Here is a 24,405-nt window from a genome sequence, read left to right as displayed (position 1 = left end):
CTTTCCACAAAGCTCCAAAAATCGCAAAGTGTCATAAAATAAAAGACTTCTAAAGCCTTAAAATATCTGTAGTTGAAATTAGAAGCAACCCCTGCATTTTAATCACAATCCAAAAAAGGCTACATACATATAGCATAAGCAGTTTGTGTTTTGATTTGTTTTTTGATTTGAATTAGATTTGTATAATTTCAGTATTTAAAGCAAAAACACAATGGTCTGGCTATGTTAAATTATACTACATAAGACACCTGCACGAAACAGAAACAGCAGACAGGCTGAATGAGAACACAAATTCTCTCTCTTACAATAAAGTAGCGCTGTGCTAATGACCTCTACTTTAATTGGCTTTACATGGAGATACGACGAAAATAAGAATTCTTTTTGGCCTTTTTATTTTGGTAGAACTGTAAGTTGACAGGAAGCAAACTGGGAGAGCGAGAGGGGGACGAAATTGGGAAAGGTCCACAAGCTGGGACACAAACTTGGGATGCCCGGAAGCACAACGGCGCTATATGTCAGAGTGCTGCCCCCAAGACTGTTATTGCAGACAAATAAGAAGAACTTTTCTGAATTCCCTTCAGTGATAAATCCATATAACCATAAAATATTTTATATCAAATATTTCGAGCAACAGTGAGCTGCTCTGTTTCCTACAGTATTTTCTCCTCTTCGTGTCCATCTTCAGCGTCTCTGGTCTCTGTTAATGTCCCGTTTACAGACTTTGTAATATTTATACACAAATGACATTTTGGGAAATGATTGCAATGCAGTTTGTATGCAGTTCCAGATTAGAGATTGGCTAGCTGCCGATCGTGTGTTTGGAGCAAAAACTGTCCGGTTCTGATTTATAGCCGGTCAAACATCTCCACTTGAAGGGTTAGTTCATCCAAAAATGAAAATTAGCCCATGTTTTACTCACCCTCAAAGCATCTTAGGTGTATATGACTTTCTTCTTTCAGACGACTCCAACCAGAGTTATATAAAAAAATTTCCTTGCTCTTCCAAGCTTTAGAATGGGAGTCGGCGGGTGTTTTTGTTCAACAGTCCAAAAGTAGTTAAATAAAGTGTGTGCATCCATAACAAAACGTGCTTCACGCGGCTCTGGGGACTGAATAAAGGCCTCCTGTAGCGAATCCATGCGTTTTTGTAAGAAAAATATCCATATTTAAAATGTTATAAATATTTTTTTCTCAGTTTTGCTGACTGTCATACGGGCAGTTGACGTAGGATGTATTTGTGAGTAAAACATGAGCTAATTTTAATTTTTGGGCGAACTAACCCTTTTGAGATGACTCGGAATACAGTTCATAAGTCATTCGGACTAGTGATGATCTGTTGTTGGAGCTCAACAGCCCCTGGTCACGATTAAATAGAGCAGCTTAAACATTTCCTTTTTGATGGTCATGACTGAATAATGACTCATCATTCACTCATGACCATCAAAAAAGAGATGTCATCATTGATGGTGACATTTTATCATTTTAAACTGAAATTCAGTGAGACTGAAGATGTCGGCACTCTCTGTCCCCCATAATGTGGTGTTATTATGTGTTGTTTGTTGTGATTATTTTTTTTTTTTAGTCTTGTGGAAAGAGTATACGATATAATTTTAAAGCTGTCTAGCGTAACTGGAAAAGCCGAGACTTCCCAGCGGAGAAAGTTACCGCTGGAGGTTGTTGACCCACAGTCTTCACGACACTCCGTCATCGAGGCCGATATGTGGTATTGCATAAAGCTGAGCATATGTTCCTCTTCATCCTCAACTAGGTCATCACCATTAAGCCTGCAACTTGAAGTTAGTCTCTTCTGAAGACCGCCTGAGTTTCCATCACAATCATTCATTGCGCTTCATGCTGGAACCACTGGCTCATGTGTCGTGGAATTTAAGGCCTCATTGGAAAGTTTTGTTTCATAGTCTTCCAGCACAATTGGCCTGATGTAATACACGGCACAGGAAATCAGTTTTATTTTCCCCTTATTATTAGTTACAAAAAACTGGTAGTACTTCTGATGGCCTGTCTTCCAGTATCATCAGTGTTGCTTTTGAGCCCATGGAGAATAACAATGAGCGATCCTTGAGATTCGACAACGGGCAGGAGCTCACAAAACAACCTCTCTACTAAAGTTCCTTTGTTGCAGTCAGTTCAGGCCAGGAGTTGTTATCACCTCAACAATTGCAAACTAATTTCAGTTGCAAGGTTGATTACGATTATTTGCAGACATGAACTCAGAGCCTGTTGGCTGCATGCAGGATCACTTGTGGGGTAAAAAGGCCCCAGGCCCCCTAAGTGGTTTATTTATAGGGTTTAGATTGGCACTGGTTGTAATTTTGGGAGCATACACTTAGAATGAATGCACTATGTTCAGACTGACTTACAGTCTTTCTAGGTTTGCTGCTTCAGAACTGCTTTTGTCCGTTGATTTGCTTTCTTCCAAATAAGATGTGACATCAAGTCCATTAACAAAATATGCTTTATATTATCTACTTCCAAACTATGTTCTTATGTATAGCCTGCTGTGCTGCTTGGCTCTTTTTGAAGTCTTGAAAAATTGGATAATGGCTCAATCTTCAACTCAAGTTTCTTGTGTTTGTGTATTTCAGGATCTATCTGGCTCTATAGACGACCTCCCCACCGGAACAGAGGCGGGTCTCAGTTCGGCCGTCAGCGCTTCAGGTTCCACCAGTAGCCAGGGAGAACAGAGTAACCCCGCCCAGTCACCCTTCTCACCCCATGCCTCGCCCCGGGTCCCCAGCATGCGTAGCGGGCCCTCGCCCTCGCCGGTTGGATCACCTGTGGGTTCCAGCCAATCACGATCTGGGCCCATATCACCTGCCAGTGGGCCAGGTAAAAGATTCTGTGTGAGATATAATTTTTTGATTTATTTTTTCAATGAGAAATTTAATATATATGTGCTGTTTCAAGTTTTGCTTTTAATTTATTGTTGTCATTTGAAATACTATTTACGCAATTATGCTGAACCATATAAGATTATTCTGTAGTTGGGATGGGAGTTTTCAGGAATATTTATAATATCCATTAAAATTAGACATAGAATTAGACATCTTTATATATTTTAATAATCTATATATATATAATCTGTATGACCAAATCATTTTACATTACATTCATTAATCAAAAAAAATAATAATAAATAATATATATATAATATAAGAAAATAAATAATTATTTTCATAATTATATTATATTATATTTTCTCCCTATCAGTCATTGTACATGTTTGGGTTTGCTAACATTTCCTCGGTTAAGTCTGCTGAAATTTAGCTGCAAAAAAACTTTTTTAATACAAACTGAAAGTCTCTCTAACTAGGCACATATTCTTGATTCTCTGTTGTGAATATTCTTTTGGGGAAAATAAAGATTATTATTCTTATGCTAACTTTGTCGTACCCATTAGCTACACACATGTACCGTCACATGTGTGTCATTTAATCCTGCCACCATGGAGCAGTCGGAGGCTGAGGTGTTTGAGCTCCGGACAGCAGTGGGTCAGCGGCAGGATTCAAGCTGACTTTAAAACAAGTCACTCCATCATTAAAATAGTTTTGAAAGTCTGTTAGCAGTTTGGAGTCACTTTGACACAATTACTGTCCTGCTGTGCGCTGCATTGTTAGCCAGGCTTCTTTGATAGCCGGGCAGCAGAGGGCTTTGTGCAGCTGAAACTGCTATTTTTTCTTTCCGTTCTGAATGTCACTAACAAGGTCCACAGGAGACCGTTTACCCTGCTGCACACAAAACTGCCTCATCCCTACTGGGAACACCGACGGCCATTAGCTGCATACAGGGCTGGCCCTGACATGTGATCTGTGTGCCATTACTGGAGAATGAATATCTCCGCTTTTACAAATATACACATTCTGTACATACAAGCAAACAAAGTTTGCCCCTGGGAGAGAAACAATGAGCCTTAAACACCTCCCATGGGACATGTGGTTAGATATTCTGCCCTCTAGGCTAATTTGTCTGATATTTATTGTGAAATGTAGCTCTTGTATGAGACCATTAACTGCATTTGTGGTTTTGTGCATGTGCACTGCAAAAATATCTTTTTATAATCAGTATTGTTGTCTTGCTTCCCAGTAAAATATCTAAAACAAGTCCTTAAATCAAGATAAAGATGATTATTTTTCAGAGAATATGAGTTGCATTTTTTTTTTTAGACATACAGTAAATTTAACACAATTACAATATAATTTTAATTTATATAATTAAATAATAACTAAATATTAATCATCCATTTATATATATATATTAATAATATACAAAATAAATAATATTTAATTAAATAAATGTAAAAAATAATCTGAAAACAACTCTTAGTATCCTCGGAATTGTACTTGTCGATATTTGGATATTTTACTGGTAAACAAAAAAATAATGTTTGTACAGTGAAAGACTGTGGGTTTGTGCACACATGTACATGTTTTTCCCACACACAGGTACACAGATGGCCCCTCAGACCCCAGGGAATGTTCCAGACGTGGGCTCCCATTCCACTCACAGTCAGTCGCCCATGTCTCAGGAGAGAGGTGAGCTGATATCCCGCAGTAACATTATGGCTCACACTGCCTCTATTTACAGCTATCAGGAAAAGGACATCCGACAGCTGTATTTTTCATTATATCCCATGCAATGTCTGAGCTGTTGGTAACCCTTTGGACATTAATTATTAATATATGTTTAAATATTAACTGGGACTGCCTCATATATTATATGATAGCATACTTTGTATGGGTAATCAATTCATTCTGAAAAACATATACAGAATACACTGAATAATACTGAAAAATACTCAATAGTTTACACAAAAGTTTGAATTTCAGCACTTAACCTTACATCACCGTTTAACCAGTTACCTCCTAACCATTACCTGGTTGTTATGGGTAATCTCTTTTTTTTTACTTTTTAGGATTTGCACCTAACATGCAGCGCAATGCACCTGGTCCCCAGTTTGGAGGCCAGCAGCCTGGACCTTCTATGTCTCCACACTCCTGTCCCACTGGCCCTATGCACCATAGTGTGAGCTCCTATCAGCTGGGCCCCTCTTATGGGCCCCAGAGTGGCCAGTATGGTCCTTCAGGTAACACACGCACATCCCAAGCTCTTCTGCATGAAAACATTTGACTTCTATTTGTCTTGTGTGAAATTTTTATGCTCCAAATTGTTATAACACTACAGACCCCTCACTCATTCTTGAGTTGTTCCAAACCATTTTGCCTTAAGGCCCGTTCACACCGTGGATGATAACTATAACGATAAAAAAAAGGTTTTCTGTTGACAAAACTATAACCACACAAGGGAAGGACATTGTTGTAATTAGTTTCCAGTTGAAGAACGATAAAAATGTTGACAGCTAATGAGAATCCACCCAACAATAGAAGCTTGAGCATTTAAAGCTTCACCGTGTGAAGTTCCTCAGTTTGAAACGTGTTCAATTTAGCTATAGGCAGTTCTACAGGATGCGGCAATATTAATATTAAGCTTGAGTCAGTTCAATGTTCACTCAGTTCAGTTCAATAACTGTGTCATAATTGCAAGACACATTTTTATATGCGAGTCATACTATAGCTTTGTGTGAGGAACACCCAAATTTTGCCCTCTGCTATACCTCCCAAATTTCATTTTTATCATTACTTTAACATCTTGCACATACATGGTGTTGTGACCGATCAGACATGCAAGAACCTGTCATGTCAGTCAAGCCTAGTGCAGTAGTTTTAAGCAGGGCTCTGAACCGGTTCAAGGAACGAAAACAAAACCGGAAACGAACTAAATTTTGACAGGAACAGAACCAGAAACAGAAACGAAATAAAATCTTATAGTTCCGAACAGAATCGAAAATTTGACATGGCCATTAACCAGTTAATAACGTTATTTTATCGTTCCATTTAATATTTGAAATTTGCTGTCAACCAATCACGAATTCCAGAAGTAAGGCCTATGCAAATGTGACGCTGAAGCCAACGAGTGAAATTTCCGCTCAGCTGTGAACTCATCGTAGGTAAGTCGCAATGGCAATGCTCCGCCCTTAAGAGTTTATCTGAGGATAGTGTAAGATGAATTCAACAGATCACACGCACCTGCAGCGCTTCTGTGAAAGGAGAGAACAGAAAAACTATAGGCTTACATAAAAAGGAATATAGGCATATACAATATATTTCACTTGAATCATATTTACAGATTAACGTAACGAAAGAAAAAATTTGAAAAAATGTGCTAAATTACGATTCATTGTGACACGTTCCAAAGTTTTCGGAAAGGAAAATAAAACAGCAGAGAGTATTTTTCTTTATTTTGCAAAAGCTTTACAGTTTTAATTATTTTGCAAAAGCTTGACAGCTTTGAATAATGTCTTGCTTCTGTATAACCAACCAGCATTGGTATGACCATCACACTGATTCCTTACGAGCACACACAACATAATTTTGCTATATTGAAGCCTGTTCATTATCAAAATAAAATATAGTTAAAGAAAAAAGAAACAAGTTACACTACTTCGTTGTACAAAATTTGTTGCGTTCAGCGTGACCGCGCATCACTGTGCTGATATACCCGATGTGAAGGATGATGTTTTATGTCAATGAAAGTAAAACACTATATAATAAATAATATTTTAGCATCCAGATATGTCAGGAATATGGAAACATTTGGATTCGTGCCGAATGAGAGAGGTAGGCATCAGCTTCACCTTAAATTAATTTGTTTTTGGATTGACGTTTTTATAGCCTAAACTTTAGAGCATTTGTTTTGGAGAGAAACTAATTACTGTTTTTATAATGTTTGTAAACATTTTGCTTTAGACTACAGGCATTTTATCCTTCATTATTTTGGAAAGTAATAGGGCTAATAAAATGCGACGTGAGCCGCGACTTAGCCTATGTTTTGTTTTTTTTCACTCTCCAAACGCAATCTTATACAAGTGTTTTTTTTTTTTTTTTACAATGCAGCAAACATTTTTAAATATCTTAAAAATACTTTGATGTCTTTAAAGTGTTGATAGAATTTTTTTAATTTTATTTTTATTTGTTTAGTAGCCTACATATGTCCAAAATCTAGAAAAGATGATGCTGTATTGGCTGTCACCAAGCGCAGCGGGTAATTGGCTAACGTTACCAGATCTCTCTTTTTTTCCTTTTTCTTTTTGAGTAAAGAAAATGCTGTACTTTATTATTATTATTATTATTATTTTTGTTGTGATTGTTTGAAGAGGGTTATTGTTATTAACCAGTATTTCTTCCACCCGAACCGGTTTCGGAACGGTAATAATATCAGAGGAACGCAGGAACAGAAACGTTAAAATATCGATTCTGCGTGGAGTGAACCGATTGAATTATTATTATTTTTTTTTCAAACCCGGGTTTTAAGCACCAAATATAAACACATGCATCTCCTTTAGTGTTTTCATAAGTAAGAAAGTAATCTGGGTTTGGAAGTGTGAGTAAATGACAGTTTATGTTTTTTGGTGAATTAATACTTAAGTGTATGTTGTTTCAGCTGTGTGCATCTGTGATAGAGACCCCATTAACAGGGCTCAGCAGCAATTCATCATGAATGTTATGGCGTGCTGGTGTAATAAATGAATAGCGTGCCTTTATAATGTCATGGCCTCCACTCTGCCTGATTGATAGTCCCTGTTGTCCTGTACTCTCATTCAAATGACTGACAGCCGGCTCAAGACAACAGGGGAGCAGCCGCCATTGAGCTATAGCGGCAGTCGACCACAGAATTGTGTACACAGATTGACTGGATCCATGAATAGACGCTTCAGTCAATTCATAGTTTGGAACAGTATAAAATGCAGCATTTTATTGTTTCCTGAAGTCTACTTACAATACAGACATTCATAATTCAGTTTTTTGGACAATTTTCCACATTCTCTCTGACTCATACACTTGTCTCATACATCTTTTTTTACATTGATTCATTTTAATGCCCATATTAACAGGTAACAGGGGTCACACATCAGTGCTGAGACTAGTTTTGCTGCGCATTAAGCCCAAAGTATACTTCAGCTATCCGTGTTACACAATGGTTAATCTAATGTACCTCAAGTACCTTTTTGATTGGCTAACCTGTTTGCATATGAATCTGCCCATTGTAAATGACACTGTCATTCATCAGGGCCACCAGTTTTAGTAGGAGTCACCCATTTTACTAGGGGATTTAGTTTGGGTTGATATGTAAAAATGTCTCACTAGTTGACCTAAAACATTTATTTTGATCAGAAAGAGAGTTGTCTCCCTGACAACTGTTTTTGATGAAATCGCGCCCTCTTTTGTTGGAGGTGTGTTAGATATGGCAATCAAGATTGGCAGAGGGATGAAAGTCTTTGAGTTTCAAGCAGTACAATGGCTTGTTGCTTCTTCAGAAGCTCATTGATCAGTGGTCACTGCCACAGCCAAATGATCATCCCACCAAATGAACGTTAATTTTGAACGAGACGGAAGTTGATTTCTAGTCAGTAAGGCTATTAACTCGGCAGGGAGTTGAGTCATTGTGGCTGTTGAGGCTTCCCTGCTGAGATCTGATTCTCCATCAACTATGTAAATGAGGATTGTGATTGAAAAATCATGCAGTGCAGTCAGAAAGTATTTTTTAATTTTTTCAATCTACACTCCAAACTCCAGATACTCACAATGAAAAGCATTTATGTGATAATTATTACAAATAAAAAAAACTGAGAATATCACATTGCATATGTACTCAGTACTTAGTTAAAACACCTTTTGTCAAGTCAAGTCACCTTTATTTATATAGCATCTTATACAAAACAGATTGTGTCAAATCAACTGAACAACATTAATTAGGAAAACAGTGTGTCAATAATGCAAACTGACAGTTAAAGGCAGTTTATCATTGAATTCAGTGATGTTATCATCCAGCTCAGTTCATTTTAAATAGTATCTTTGCAATCATTTGCCAGCAAGTCAACGGCAACAGCAGCAAGGAACCAAAACTCCATCGGTGACAGAATGGAAAAAAAACCTTGGGAGAAACTAGGCTCAGTCGGGGGGCCAGTTCTCCTCTGGCCAGACGAAATCAGCAGTTCAATTCCAGGCTGCAGCAATGTCACATTGTGCAGAGGACTCAGCTGGTTCCTGTGGTCTCGTCCCGGTGGTCATCTGAGAAGAGGTCTTTACTGGGGATCTGTATCTGGGGCTCATCTAGTAGTCCTGGTCTCCGCTGACATTTAGGGCTGTAGAGGTCCTTTCTAGGTGCTGATCCAACATCTGGTCTGGATACCAGGTTAACTGCCACCCGCAGTTGACATTGATATTCTAGGTATTATCAAATTGCCTGAGTTTTGAGAATGCAGCGGACGTGGAGGACTATAATGTAACAAGAGCTCGTTCAAATACTGAGGTGCTAAACCATTAAGGGCTTTATAAGTAATAAGCAAGATTTTAAAATCTATACAATGTTTGATAGGGAGCCAGTGCAGTGTTGACAGAACCGGGCTAATATGGTCGTACTTCCTGGTTCTAGTAAGAACTCTAGCTGCTGCGTTTTGGACCAGCTGGAGTTTGTTTATTAAGCATGCAGAAAAACCACCCTATAAAGCATTACAGTATTCTAACCTCGAGGTCATAAACGCATGGATTAACATTTCTGCATTTGACATTGAGAGCATAGGTCGTAATTTATATATATATTTTGTAGCAATTATATCCTCAAGTCTTTTTGGTTATGAGGTAACAAGCTTTTCACATCTGGATTTGGGGATTTCTGCCATTCTTCACTGAAGATCCTCTCAACCTCTCTCAGGTTGGATGGAGACCAGCTATGAACAGCCATTTTCTGGTTTCTTGAGAGATCTTCTATGTGGTTCAAGGCGACTCAAGGGCATTCACAGAGTCATCCCTAACCCTAAGCCACTCTTGTCTCGTCTGTGTGCTTAGTGTCCTTGTCCTGTTAGAAAATGAATGTTCGGCCCGTCTGTGGATCTCTGGATCTTGGACACTAAGACCCTTCTCCCATGATTTGTTTTGGCTGGATAGCCAGCACTAGAAAGACTTCCAAACTACTTCCATTTATGAATTATGGAGGCCACTATGCTAGTGGGAACCCTTCAATTCAGAAGAATGTTTTTGTAACATTCCCCAGATCGTTGAGCTCTGCAGGCAGTTCCTTGGACCTCGTGGCTTGGTTTTTGTTCTAATATGCCTATGTATTTTTTTTAGCTGCTGGACTAATTTATACAGATAAATTATGTCCAATCATTTGAATATTGCCACAGGTGAAATCCAAAAATGAAGGAACATCTCAACGATGTTATTTCAGTTTTAACTTTTTTACGAGATCTGCAAAGTTAGCACAAATCTATTAATGTCTTTCTCATTAAAGGGGAAATTTGTGGATAAAATAAAAGCATTTCAGCATAAATCTTTTGATGAATATAAAGTGTTTTTGATCTGCAGAGTTTCAAACGAGCAAGGAAAATCCCATTTTCTGTTATATATATTCCCTTTAAACAGAGAGTTGTCTTTGACTCAAAGCTTAGTTGTTGATGTCAATCGAGTTGAATTGAAAGGCAGGGAAAGTGGGAAACCTTTGAGTCCTGTTGTGTCAGAACAAGCTTTGGCATTTCGTGTAGCTGAATTACAGAATCATGGGGGTCACTGAAACAAGGTGAGGTACACATCTTTCTAGCTCACAGTAGGCATCAAATTGTGTTCCCATGTCCCAAACCCTCTGTTATCCATGCATCGCTCACGGCACTGTCAGAAGGGCAGTCGGCTGCATCCTTCACATTCATGGCACCTTTCCCTCTTTTTCACCTGAGGGAATGTTGGGATTAACAGGGCTGTAGGAAAGTCACCACAGAGTGTGTAATTGGCAGTGCTCCAGGTCCACGTCTACATCCGTGCAGGCTGGAGTGCCCATCCTCCCCACCGTGAAGGACCTTGTTAAGGGTCTCGATTCAGTGTAACTACAGAACGGGGGCAAAAAGCCAGCATCCAACCAACCTGCTTCATGTGATTTTGGAATACATTTTTGCACTGGGAAAGAGGAAAACATGCCAAGACTCTCTGATTTCCACAGGGAACTCTTGAAACCTGAATGAGCCAGAGATCTCAACGTTTCGACAGCTTAAGGAGTGGAAATCCCAGTTCTAATTGTGACTGAAATGCTGCTTGGCAAACTCTTCCTCCCAAGCAGGGATCTGGGCACGATTAAATTTATGCCCATTATGCACATCAGCACATTAGACGGAACTCGTCGCGTGGTGAACATGATGTCTCGTCCCCTGAGAAACTTGGCGTCCAGTGGTTGTCAGGCTGAATGTCCTCAGACGGTTGCCCTTGAAACATGTCATGAGGAGACATACTTCCCGGGTCTTTGGTTCCACACTAGTTTTGAAGAATGTCAATTTGGCTGAAATGTGTCCAGACTTCACTGCCTTCCAATGCTCTCCCACAAAGATCTGATCATTTGACTGCCTGAGAAGAAACAGAGAAAGGAAAGAATGCTGTATGCAGAATTTAGACTTGCTTTTAGATCAAAATGGACCCTATTTACTTTTTTTTTTTTTTTTTTTTTTAAATGAACATTCAGTTATTATTTACACACCGTCTTTTTGTTTCAAGCGTGTATTACATCCTTCTTTGGAATACAAAATGAGGTCATTTTATGAATATCCATTACATTGACTTACTTTAATGTTTAATGACACTCCCAAGAGTGTCAGCATAAAACTACTTAATGGCCCACTGATCATTTCAAGTTTTTGTTTTCAGATATTTAAGCAATTTTGACTAAAATTGTGACTGCTTTTGTGTGTTCTCCTTTTGCATCATCCTGTGCATCAATCAGTCAAATAAATAAATAAACACAAAAATAAAATATCATGGCTATTTATTAAGGGATTAAAACTCTAAATTGGCCAAAATCAAGATTTGAAAATTGAGTAACATTGCAACATTGATTACATTGTAAATGCTTTTTCTGGGTTGTGTTTATTATTGTTTTTTGTTTGGGTTTTTTTTTCATCAAGAGGAAGCAAATATGATGGAATGGAACAGAGTGGAGGGGTCTTTACATGTTTTGTTAAAAAGTTGAACAGTTTTTAACTCTTAAAGGGATCAAGCATTTTTTTTTTTCTTGAGTTGCACTTATGTTATTAGGGCTTTTACATTAGTCTTGTTTATCTCTAGGTAACTACCCACGCCCTCCTAACTATAGCGGAGCACCAGGTGCCAACTACAGCGGCCCCGGCCCAGGCATGGCCAACAGTCTTGGCATGAATGCCAACAGTCCAATGCACGGGCAGGGTCCAGGGCAACCCTGTGGCTCTGTGACCACGGCTCGAGGACCAGGGCATGCACCTGGTGGCCGGCCGTACCCAGCAGGCTCCAGCAGTGTGGCTCCAACATCACCCAACATGCCTCAGTCTGCTGGCCCAGGAATGGGTCCACCTCCTCCCAACGTCAGTCGCAAACCACTTGAGAGTGGCCCTGCATCTGGCCAGCAGAACCCAGTCCCCTCTGGACAGCCCAGGTAACTCAGAGCCTTAATGAAGTCTCCTCCTGCTTAGCTAGAACAAGATGTTATGTTTGGTCTAGATAGCATAAATCGTTAAAGGGATAGTTCAATTCAAAATTCTCCAGTGAAACACAAAAGACGTCATGTTAAAGAATGTTGGTAACCAAACAGGTTTGACTTCGTTGTTTTTCAAATTCATTTTTGGGTGAACTATCCCTTTAATGACATTTATTCAGATAGATATTTAATAAAGATATTTGAATTAAACCTCACTTTTTTTACTCACGTTATTACTATGTTGTTACTATATTCACCATACCTTCCTGAAGCATCGAACAGCAGTCCCACTTTGTAACTTTTATGCACGTGCATTAAGTCATTTTGCTTATGCCTCACTGGTTGGCTACTACTCAGCAGTATGTCTCCAAATAATGGTGAAGGCGGCATTTGGGACAGGGCCAAACATGGAATTACTCAGCGCACCTTTGAGTTGTCATTTCTGTTGAAAGTGAACAAGCACCAAGGAGACGTTTATGCTCTTCCCCCTGCTTCAGGCCTCCCTTTGGCAGGTCCCCTGTATACCCAGGCCTGTCTGGGCCTGGGGGACGGCCAGCCTCCTTCCCTATCCCTCACCCCCAGCACCCTCACTACAGTTCTGGGCAAGGCCAGGGGCAGCCTCACGCTGAGCTGTATGGGTAGGTTCAAATTCAGATCCCTGGCTGGATGGCTTTACTCTGCTTGAGTCTGCTCACACCCGCTAGAAACGACACAAGCCAAGCACTCTGCATAAGCCTCTCCTTTCTTCTCCATCATGGCTGTGTTCTACTCAGGGAATTTAAGAAATTTAAGCATATAGTTTTTACACAGACAGGAGAAGTGACCAGCAAAACGCTAAGAGTTAAAGTGAAAAAATAGAAATTCATAGATTGTGTCTTTCCAAACCTGTATGCTGTTATTTTTTCCTGTTGAACACAAAAGGGGAAAAAAAACAAAAACTGTCCCATTCCAAAGTTGGCAGAAAAGAGCATAAAGTACCATACAGTAATCATCATACAACTTAAAAGATTTCAGGATTTGAGGTATTCGGCCAATCACAATGCACTGGATAGCTGGCCAATCAGAGCACACCTCGCTTTTCAGAACGACGAGCTGAGCTTTGTAAAAATCAACGTGTTTCAGAAAGGGCGGGGCAGAGAGGAGCAACAATAATGTACAGTATGTGGAAAATAAGGTTTTTTTTTTTTTTACCTTAAACTGTGAAAAAACATTACATTACACCAAATACACTAAATAATGTTCTTTTTAGCATCATCATAAGACCCCTTAAACATTATACAACTTAACAGCTGGCCTCTGTTGTTCTGAAATCTTATTTTATATATATATAAAATTGGTTCATTGACAAGCACATCATGTCACAGGATTGGCATCATATCTGCCAAAACAGCACTGGGTTCTCACATATGTAGAGAAATGAAGAATAGGATTTGAGAGCTGAAGCAGAACAGAATATTTTCATTGAATAATGACACGGATTGCAGAGAAAAGCTGTGTGAAGATTCTTTAAATGTTTGCTTGTGTTTTCCATAAAAAAAATATAACAGCATATGAGTTTGGAGCAACATGGACTGATTTTTGTGTGTACTTGACCCTTAAGATATAATCAAACTGATCATTTATTTTTATTTTATTTTATTTGTATTCTTTTTTAAATATATATTTACAGTTCTAATCTGGGAGAATTTTTCTTTTTTATTATTATTATTATTATTATTATTAACATGGTGCATAGACAACTCAGGAATCACTTCTTTTTTCTTTGCGTATTAATTCTGAATGTCTTAACCCTCTCTACTGTCCCTGCATATTTGTTGCTTGCCAGCTAAAAGAAAACAAAGAAGAAAAGAAAAGAAGCGTACTAACACCTTACCAATGAACTCTTCACATCTTAAACAGGCTCTTAAGCTTTTTTTGGTGTCCTTATGTTTGTGTGCTGTTGTCCGTAGGCCAAGTGGGTATCAGGGTGGGCCCCACATGCTTGGGATGGGTCCTGGAGGCCCCTACAACCATCCACCGAGCAACAGCTCAGCAAGGATGATCCCTCAAGGACCGTCCTACAACACAATGCCCACAGGTGCGTGTTTAGAGTTTTCACTGATATATTCATGTGACAAGAAGTACAAATCTCGCACAGTTTTTCATTAATAAAGAAAATGAATAATCATTAATCATTTTACACTACAGCTCAAGAGTTAGGCGTCGGTAAGATTTTTTTTTAATGTTGTCTCATTCTGGTCGCATAAGACAGTTATTTGATTAAAAATATAGTAAAAACATTAATGTTGTTAAATATCATTATAATTTGAAATAACTATTTTAATACATTTTAAAATGTAATATATTCCTGTAATAGCAAAGCTGAATTTTTCAGCATCATTACCCCAGTTTTCAGTGTCACATGATCCTTCAGAAATTCTAATATGCCAATTTGGTGCTCAAAATTTTTTTTTTGTGCTGCCTAATATTTTTGTGGAAATTGGATGGCGCAGTCTAAGTGTCAGAATCTCCTGTAGGGCCCATGACAGGCTCAGGGGACAGCATGATGCCCACCGATCTCAAAAAGGAGGAGGGCAGCACACCCATCACAGAGCCTCCTAAGCCAAAGGTATGAACAGATCTTTCTCCCTCTTTAAGATGCTCACCGATAACTCTGAATTATAGCACTAGTCTTAAACCTTCTTTTATTGCATTATATACACACCCTCTGACCTTTACTTTACCCATGACTTTGTTAATATATGCTTAGTAAAATCTGCATCGGTCAGTCCTAACAAGCAGTGGTGTGAACTGAAATCTCATTGGTCTAATCTTCTGATTGGCTGTGATTGTGTAGCGTTGTACAGACAAATTACTTGCCGCTGGAATTTAAACACTTTAATTATACTGGTTGTTATAGCCTAATTGCTATAATAATACTCATTACCAAAATCCACGAAATTTAGATCTCCAATTTGTAAGCACAAACATGTTTAATGGAGCATACGCAGAAAATAAAAATCATTGACATTTTTATAAATTGAAACAATGTCAGAATGTGACCAAATTTCAGATGCCATGATTATTTTGTGAGAGGAAATATTTACACTCTACTGCTTGTAGCTCTTCTAATGTATCATTTTGTTATTTATACTCCCTAAAGTGAGCGTCCCTAAAGTATGTTGTTCTTCAATAGTGTTCTTTTTCAGTGTGTTATTCTCTCACGTGTCCTAATGAGAGCTCATGTAAGCTCTGGAAGACCTTATTTCAAAATGTTCTTCTGTATAACTCGTTCTTTCTCAGTCATTGCCCTTACTTTCATCAGAACTTCATTGTGTCATTAAGTTCAGCTTTCATTTGATTGGTTGAAATATGGCGCACTGGCAGAGCTTTCCATTCTCGCGTCTGGATGTCAGGTTTTTTCTGTGGTTTTGTTTCATCTGTAATTCAACGTGATGTTTTGTTTGGTCCCCTTACTGATTAGAGGGAAGTAGTTCTGTCACTATAAATAATTCTCAAAGAATTCCCTCTTGTTTTCATTATGGTTCACAATAATCTCTATACATTTTTTTTTTTTTTACCTCATGGCAGAGGAGGGCTTTTAATGAAATGTGTAGAAAACATCACAACAAACAGAAGTGCCTTTATTTGAGCTGTTTTATAAAACTCGCAGTCATGCTGTTGGTAAATTTGTATTCATTTTTATATTACATCAAAGGCAGCTTGTGTTGGTGTAAACCTGAATAAAATGACATAGTCTTGGTTCTGCAAGAGTATCGCGCATCAGTTATGTGGTCAAGGTGTAAAGGTGATCTGAAAGCTGTCCCTCCATTAAATGTGTCTGTGGGTTTCTTTTTGTTCCCCAATGCGTTCTCCATCACAGGACAACTACGGTTCTCAGTGTGTGTCCCAGCCTCCCACCCCGTCCCCTCTGTCCCCCAGCCCAGCTAGTCTGTCCTCTTATCAGGGGGACGACAGCGATAGCATTAGCAGCCCGGCTTGGCCAAAGAACCCCAGCAGCCCTGTAAGTGCCTCATGGACCTTTACTATCTTCTCTTGATTTTCCTGGCTTTCCTCCTTCTTCTGTGGTTATTTAGGTCTCCTGTTTGATGGTGTGAGCTGCTTTGACCTCAGATATGATGTAATGAGACTTTCTCTTTAAGATTGTTATCCTCTTCCTAGTTTCTTTTCAGTGTTGTGGAAGCTATTTTAAAACCGTACATAAGAATTTCAACTAAAAAACAAACAAACAGCTGAGATACATCAATGTAGTCATTGGTTTGTTGTTTCTCTAACACTGGTAACATTTTCTTTCGTGTAATACTACTGCCAATGTTTTTAACTTTAAATGATGAAATTTTATTCAAAAGCAAATAATTTTGCGGTTGACGCCAGATACCCAGGTAAAAGGAAATATCATCCTTATGAAATGCATTCGAGAAGAGGGATTAGGGAAGACTTTACAGATAACCGGTACATGGTGGATCAGATTTTCAGGAAAGTTTGATTGAGAAATCAGTTCTTATTGTTTTGTGAGGATTTAAGCCCCGAATCATAGAAATGTTCAGCAATGTGGTGACTCGAAAGTGTTGCATTCTGTGCCAAAATGTGCATTAGTCAAGCTTCGTAATGTAAAGTTAAAATACTTTCAACCTGGACACTGTCCGCTGTTGACTTTTCAAAGCACAGCCAGGGATTGTAAGACAGTTTGCATAACGTTACTTGGTTAGTATCACCTTAAAAACCTGAAAAACATTTAAGGAGTTTCATGGATTCTTTGTACAATCCACATTAAAAGATGTCTTTTTTGAGTCTCTTGATTGTATTAAAGGGATAGTTCTCCCAAAAATGAAAATTCTGTTTCTAAATTACATTTGCATTACTCATCATCATGTCATTCCAAACTAGGGATGTAACGATTCACTCAAGTCACGATTTGATTCGATTCACGCCTTTTTTTTTTCTTTTATATATAAAAAGAGATTTAAGACAAATTATAAATAAAATGTGTCCTTTTTTATTATTGCTTGGACAAAATGCTGCATGTTTCTTTGTGAAATTGAAATATAACACTATAATAATATACTAATATAGCACTTGCACATTATTGCTCCTTTGTTGGTTTTGATTACTTCTACTTTCCTCATTTGTAAGTCGCTTTGGATAAAAGCATCTGCTAAATGACCAAATTGAAATATAATGTAAATGTAAATAACAAAACTAAACTGAAATTTTAAAACAAGCCCCAAATCAAATAAATAAGTAACAAAAATTAAATAAATCTCTTCATATAAATTAAATAAGGCTTTGTCTGTGCTCTTTCCACTTAAAATTAGAGGCAACCACTACATTTTAATCATTATCCAAACCAATATACTGCATACATGCAACATGAGCAGTTTTTAATCTAAATTAGATTGCATAATTTCAAAATTTGAAGCAAAAACAGAATGGTTTGACTTCAGTTCTGGAAAACTGTTAGGGGTGTGACGAGACACTTATCCCACGAGACAAGACGAGACACGAGACTGGGTTCATAAGAACAAGACCAGACGAGATTTTTAGACTTTTTTTTTTTTTAAAGAAATACTCGATGAAATAAATAGGGAAAAATTTTATTTTATTCAACATGTAATTATGCATAATTTATTGTTATAATAATAGTAAGTGCATGTAACTTGTGTAACAAGGACACCTTTAAATAAAGTGTTACCGACTTTTGTTCATTTTCAAAACAAAATGAAAGATATTTTAATTAGAGCTTAGAGATTTCAGTCCCTCTGCTGACAGTCCATTCAACCAATACATTAACACTTCAAAAAAAGTTTGTAAAGACAACATACAGTAGGTAGACATCCAAAACGTCACTTCTACCGCCGCTCGTACCGCCGCCGCGGCGTCTGCAAAGTGCATTTATCACAAGTTTTCAAACAAGCGCATCAAAGCACATTTTCGCAAATAGACGTCAGTTTTGCCTCTCTGATGTGTTACATTTGACGGCTGCAGTCATGGAAAATGAAAGAAAAACACTATAGTTAAAAATATTTAATATTCACAGATGAAAGTTTGGTAATTATGAAGTTATGTGCATTTCTTAGAACGAATTCAAGCAGGATAAATGTCAAGCCTGTGCCTGAGCCTGTGCTTATATTTTCTCTAAGCTACACAGTATTACACCATATTTTAGATTTGACACATTTAATAGGTGTGCAGTATTATTTATATAATATGAATTATGTGTTCAAAAGAAAAATTATTCAAAAGAAATTGTGGTTTACTTTGCATCAGAGCATTAAAAGTGGTAGCCTATTTTAGTGAGCTAGGCTACATGGATTTATATGCAAAATGTCAATATTCTCATATATTAGGCCTATATTTTAATTTATATTTTAAAATTTCTTTAATAAAACAACATGCATTTTTGTTATTCGTTAACTGTCCTTTATTTTGACAGACAACTTCTTGGGAAAATATATTTGTCTGTAAGAAATTGTTGCTTGTTTTATAAATTATTTTCTTTTAGTAAAACGTGAGGCACTGTATAATTTCGTTCCCATTATTTAGGCCTGATTAAAACAAGAAACGAATAAATTAAACCTGCACGATTTAGCTAAATCATTAAAATTCTAAAGAATGGACTGATTAATAAAACGTCCTCACGATTAAACTCAAGTTCTCTCATTATAATCACCAAACTGCAAATGATGTAAAAAAAAAAAAAAAAAAAAGAGCTTCATTAATAGACAACTTCAGTGATTTTAAAGGGAGCCGCCGTTACTTGCTTACATAGAATTTAAGTAAAACAAAAAAATTGCAGCCGCATTTAAATGCAGGTGTGTAAAATGTCTGCGTGCAAGATTTGCGCGGCGCGAGTGATGCTGAGTGCATGCGCAGCATTTATTCTTATTTGTTTTATCTTCACTGCAAATCTTGTTTGGTTTTATTTTGGATAATTGCATGTAAAAAATAATTTACGTTGTAATTCATATGCAAAATGTGAATAACTATTCATATTTAAGTGTTTGTGCGAAAATTATTAATGCGCATGCAGGACAGGGAGGCGCCCTCTAGATCACTTGAATTTTTTCCTGATAATGAATTAACTTAAATTGTGGTGTCTCACATACATGAGAAATATATCTACAGAAAGCTTGAAATGTCTTTTAAACGAATCAATTCAGAACGAAAGCATTGTGTAATCTGTGAAGGTTGTATGTCTATTTTGATGATTGTTCATGTGGAGAGAGGCAGCACTGTGAATTTCATCTTGCAGCCGACAAGAAAACATTTGTTTATTAATAAATAATTAAAATGTCTCCTTTTTTTACAATTATTGGGCTACTTCTGCCTGTGCTTTGGGGCAAACTTAATGCATGTGCTTGAGCGCGAAATATATTAAGGCTCATTATGGATTATATATGAAAATGTAATATAATCCTGCGATTAGTTGAATAATGACAAATGAACGACTAGTAACTAGAAAAATCTTACATGGGAGGCAGACCTATTAAATAGCATCTAGACATCTCTGTTAAAGTTTTTAAAGCATTTTATACGCGTTTGCATAAATTCTTCTTTCAGAACGGTCTGTAATGGAGAGATGCCTTAACACTGATTTTTCCTCTGAAACACAAAAACGAAAATTGAAATAAAATTGATTTTTTTTTTTTTGAGAATGGCCAACCCTTCTCTGCAGATATTGTTGCTTCTGGTTTGTGCATTGTAAATAGGCTAAAAATAATGTCTCCAAAAAGTTTTTTTGTCATGTCTGTAACGCATGTGTATTCCCAAATCTAAAAAAGCCTATAAAACATCATAGACGGATCATACTGATGTCTGGACTGGTCTGGATGTCGTTTGCGAATTTATTTATTTATTATATTGAGTTAAGGCAACTTCCTCTGAAGTTATAATAACTAATAAACTATATTGCTATACATTAGTCAACATTTGAAGTGGATCAAAACCTTTCTTCAAAGTTGCCCTAAAACCAAAAATGACGAGTCCTATCTAAACCTGTTCTGCAAGTTTGATACCCTCATAAGACACTGTCCATATGAAAGACCAAGAGATTCACACCTTTATCTCGACCCCCACAAGCTATACATAACTACCCCAACCCCCTCCAGCTGAACTGAATTCGGTCTGTTTTTTGGCTGTGAGGAACGGTGTGTTCTCATGTTACTGTGTTTGAACATGCCTGCACTCACAGCAGCCCTACTCTTTTTATTCATTATTTTCCCGCAGCCCATATTATTGTTTTCACAAGACCATAATAATAACAAATTATCAATTGATAATTAATCATTATTTTACGAAAATCATTGTTATTTGTGAACGTAGCGTTTGCGGAAGGCTTTAAGACCAAGCGGAGTCCTCCATCAGCTGCTCCCGCTTCACAGTTATTTTGACTCGCGCTAACTGCGCCCAGCTTCAAAGTCCGCAAATTTTGATTTAACTAAATCAGTTTGAGCGAATACAACTTACTGATCATGAGCCCAACATTTAGCAAGACAGAAAAAACATTCAGTCTACCTGAAGGAAGATGTATTTCATTGTAAGTTAATGCTGTTAATTAAATAGAGAGTTAAAGAGAGAGAGAGAGAGAGAGAGAGAGAGATAGAGAGAGAGAGATAGAGAGAGAGATAAAAAAAAAAAACCGTGTTGGCTATTCCTAAACTTGGAGCTCATTATTGAAGTACAAATCCAAACACCAGAAGCAAACTCTCAGTGTTCTTTCATTGAAAAGTATGCATTTTGTTTATTCACAGGCTATATGGTTGAAATAATATTTTAGTTCAAAACTTTAAGTGCCATTGTTTAAAAAAATGCTTTATTGGCTAACGCAGCGGTTCTCAACCCGCGGCCCGTCACGAATTTAAATGCGGCCCACCATGCTGAACACAATTAAAAAAAATAACTTTCAGTTTTACAAATCATTTTAGTTTTTACATTCATTTAAAAATGTACTAAAGAAATATAAGCTATAGCCTTTTGGTTATATGTAAAATTATTTTGTTTTTTTCATATATTATTTTTCAGACATGAGCAGACCTACGTTCCGCATTTTATGAACACATACAAGCGCGCACTTTGGCAGAATTCAATTCGAATAGTCATCAACAGCCATTAGTTCGGTAAAATTGAGCATCAGAATTGACAAATTTGTTTTTAAGGGAGTAAAAAGAAGTGTGGAAATGCCAGCAAATGAACACATACAAAACAAGAATAGTCACAGTATCAGCAGTGAAGGAGAGTGCTGGATTTTCGGTTTGCGCCGTAACTCACTTGAAGAAGTTCAGGCAAATAGAAACACCCATACTACGCAGCAATCATCCTTAATTGCAGAAATGTGGCAAAACATCTCTGGAGAGAACCTCATATTATTAAATTCGAAAGTGCTTTCCATATTTGGATCAACATAGGCTACATTTGTGAACGCACATTTTCTGCAATGTCGCGCGTCAAGTCATGCTCCCGTGCGCGTCTTACAGACTGCAACTTACAATCGCAACTTCATTGTGCTGTTACTCCTTTCGAGCCGAATTTCACAAAATTGGTCAGCTCCCGACAGCATCAGGTGTTTTTATTTATGGAGAGTAGAATTATTAATTTATTTCAATGAATGTAATCGATTAAATATCATAATATTTAGGCTATAATATTATAAATCAGGTTGGTTTGTATTGATAACGTAATATGTAAATGATATGCGTGCGGGCCGCGAGACTTGCACTTGCACCATAGTGCGGCCCGTTGAAAAAAAAGGTTGAGAACCACTGGGCTAACGTTTCATAGCCCTTCAGTTGTTATGCTTTAAAATCCCATAACATTTGTAATTTCACAGTATTTTCACCTCCTAAATCACTAACCTTTAAAGTCACAATTCTATAATGGTCAAATTTACTCAGGCCGATGGCACTTTTAATTACATTTTTTTTTTTTTTTTTTTTTTTTTTTTTTTTTTTTTAGAATAATTGTAGCTTACATAAATAGGTGAAGCAAAACAAATATGAATAATATTTGGATCGTCCCTTATTTTTTCCCTTATTTTCTTATTTTCTTAAAGAATAAACACTTATTTTCTACAAGAATAAACATGATAACATATTATTAATTCATAGAAATAATTTAAGCAATTAAAACCTGATAACATATTATTAATTCATAGAAATAATTTAAGCATTTAAAACCTTTTTTTAAAAAACTTGAACTTCAATACTATTAAACTGACTTTAAAATCTCAAGGAGTTTATAAGTTAAAAAGGGTAAAATGTCACAGTGCATGTTAAATAGCCTAAATTAACTAGTGTTAACAATATAATTAGAACTAACAATATAATTCGATTTTTTTTTTAAATGAACAATTCCTGTATAAAATGGGACAGCAACCTTTATGTCAAACATTTTTAAATCGTCCACAGCTGAGCAACGCGCGAGGCAGGTTGAGCGTGAATGTGCTGCACAAAGTCATTTTCAGATGCAATGAAAATTTAAAAAAAAATTTAAAAAACCCTGGATAGCCTAGATTAGGCCCAGACTCTGTTCCTTAGTATATAATAATTATAATTACCCCACAGTAACAAATTTTAACCGATTAATCACCTATTTTCGTTTGCTGCATGTTATTTTATTTATTTATTTTTTAAAACAGGCTAAAAAATAAATTAAGTTTGTGAGAGGAAAAAATATATAAGTATATATATAAGAATATATAAGTCATGTATAAGTTGCATTTTATTACATTCAGAAATAATAACGGCTGGCCTAATAATGTTATAATGTGCCAACAGGATATTTTTAGTTCTCTTCACTTAACAACAAATCCTTTAAATTTAGCAAATTTATCAGAACAGAACAATAATTACAAATATATAATTCTAATGGATAAATAAAATTGCAGTATATAATAATATAGGCTTAGCTATAAACAAACAAAAAAAAATAAATGAATAATAATATAAAGCGAACCATAAGGTACACTCAAAAAAAAAAGTTGTTGAACGAACTTAAAAAAATTTGAGTAAACTTTTCCACGAAATTTAATTACATTTTCCCAACAAAATCTAATTAGTTTGAAACTATTTGTTGTAATCTTGTTGTATAAACTTAAATTCCTTTAGTCAAGACTACAAAAAAAGAGATTGGTCACTCCTACTAGATAAAGTTTTGCCATGCCTAATAGAGAAGATTATGTCAGGTTAACTACTCTGAATTTTGTCATGCCTACTATATAAAATAATGCCATGTTAACTACATTCAATTTGGTCATATCTACTATATCTAACAATGCAATGTCAACTACATACATTTTTGTCCTGCCTAATAGAAAAAATTTTAATCATTACACTCATCTAACTTGACTCTACAGTTACTTCCAAATGAAAGTGAAATACTTGTGTTCTATTAAATTAAAACCTTTTTAATCTATACCTATAGTCTACTGTGAAGAAAAAGTCAATATGTTAAAGTCGATACGTTTTGTAAAAATCTGTATTTAAAATATGAGAACATTTAACCTTGCCTGTCTTCTTGCTTACAACTGCAAATATGGCAATTAAACATGCTCACTAAGTTCAAAAATGACAATGCAATTAAAACATGAGCATACAAGAGAATATAACAGCATTTTATTTTATTTTATTTTTTAAACATGAGATTAAATGAGTGAGCCAATTAAATGAGAGATTGAGAGACTTAATCACCTCTGCTCACAGTGCAAAAATGCGATACAACAAGAACACAAGCATACAAGAAAATAAAACACAGCGTTCACAAAGGGATCCTCAAACACAGCACTGCTCACACCTTCTAAGTGAAGATTTTTCTTTTCAGTGCCTGTGCTTTGGCAGACAGTTTATGTGAG

The 24,405-nt window shown here is 36.7% G+C and overlaps 1 protein-coding gene across 5 annotated transcripts in view; it reads left to right on the top strand.

The window, feature by feature from the left end:
• LOC109113276 (AT-rich interactive domain-containing protein 1B-like) overlaps positions 1–24,405 on the top strand; it is an 849,861-nt gene that overhangs the window by 50,380 nt on the left and 775,076 nt on the right. For 3 of the 5 annotated variants that reach the window (XM_042746443.1, XM_042746442.1, XM_042746441.1), the window contains 8 exons: positions 2,603–2,846; positions 4,460–4,549; positions 4,930–5,100; positions 12,176–12,518; positions 13,058–13,198; positions 14,510–14,637; positions 15,077–15,168; positions 16,423–16,563. In XM_042746443.1, the coding sequence (XP_042602377.1) occupies positions 2,603–2,846; positions 4,460–4,549; positions 4,930–5,100; positions 12,176–12,518; positions 13,058–13,198; positions 14,510–14,637; positions 15,077–15,168; positions 16,423–16,563 (1,350 nt within the window). The remainder of the gene's footprint in view (positions 1–2,602; positions 2,847–4,459; positions 4,550–4,929; positions 5,101–12,175; positions 12,519–13,057; positions 13,199–14,509; positions 14,638–15,076; positions 15,169–16,422; positions 16,564–24,405) is intronic. The other 2 variants (XM_042746446.1, XM_042746444.1) reach the window with 1 other exon arrangement.

This window comes from Cyprinus carpio, chromosome B20 (assembly GCF_018340385.1).
Source record: "Cyprinus carpio isolate SPL01 chromosome B20, ASM1834038v1, whole genome shotgun sequence".
Classification (NCBI taxonomy): Eukaryota; Metazoa; Chordata; class Actinopteri; order Cypriniformes; family Cyprinidae; genus Cyprinus; species Cyprinus carpio.
Note: the sequence above shows the minus strand (reverse complement) of the source record. Positions and strands in the feature narration are given on the sequence as shown.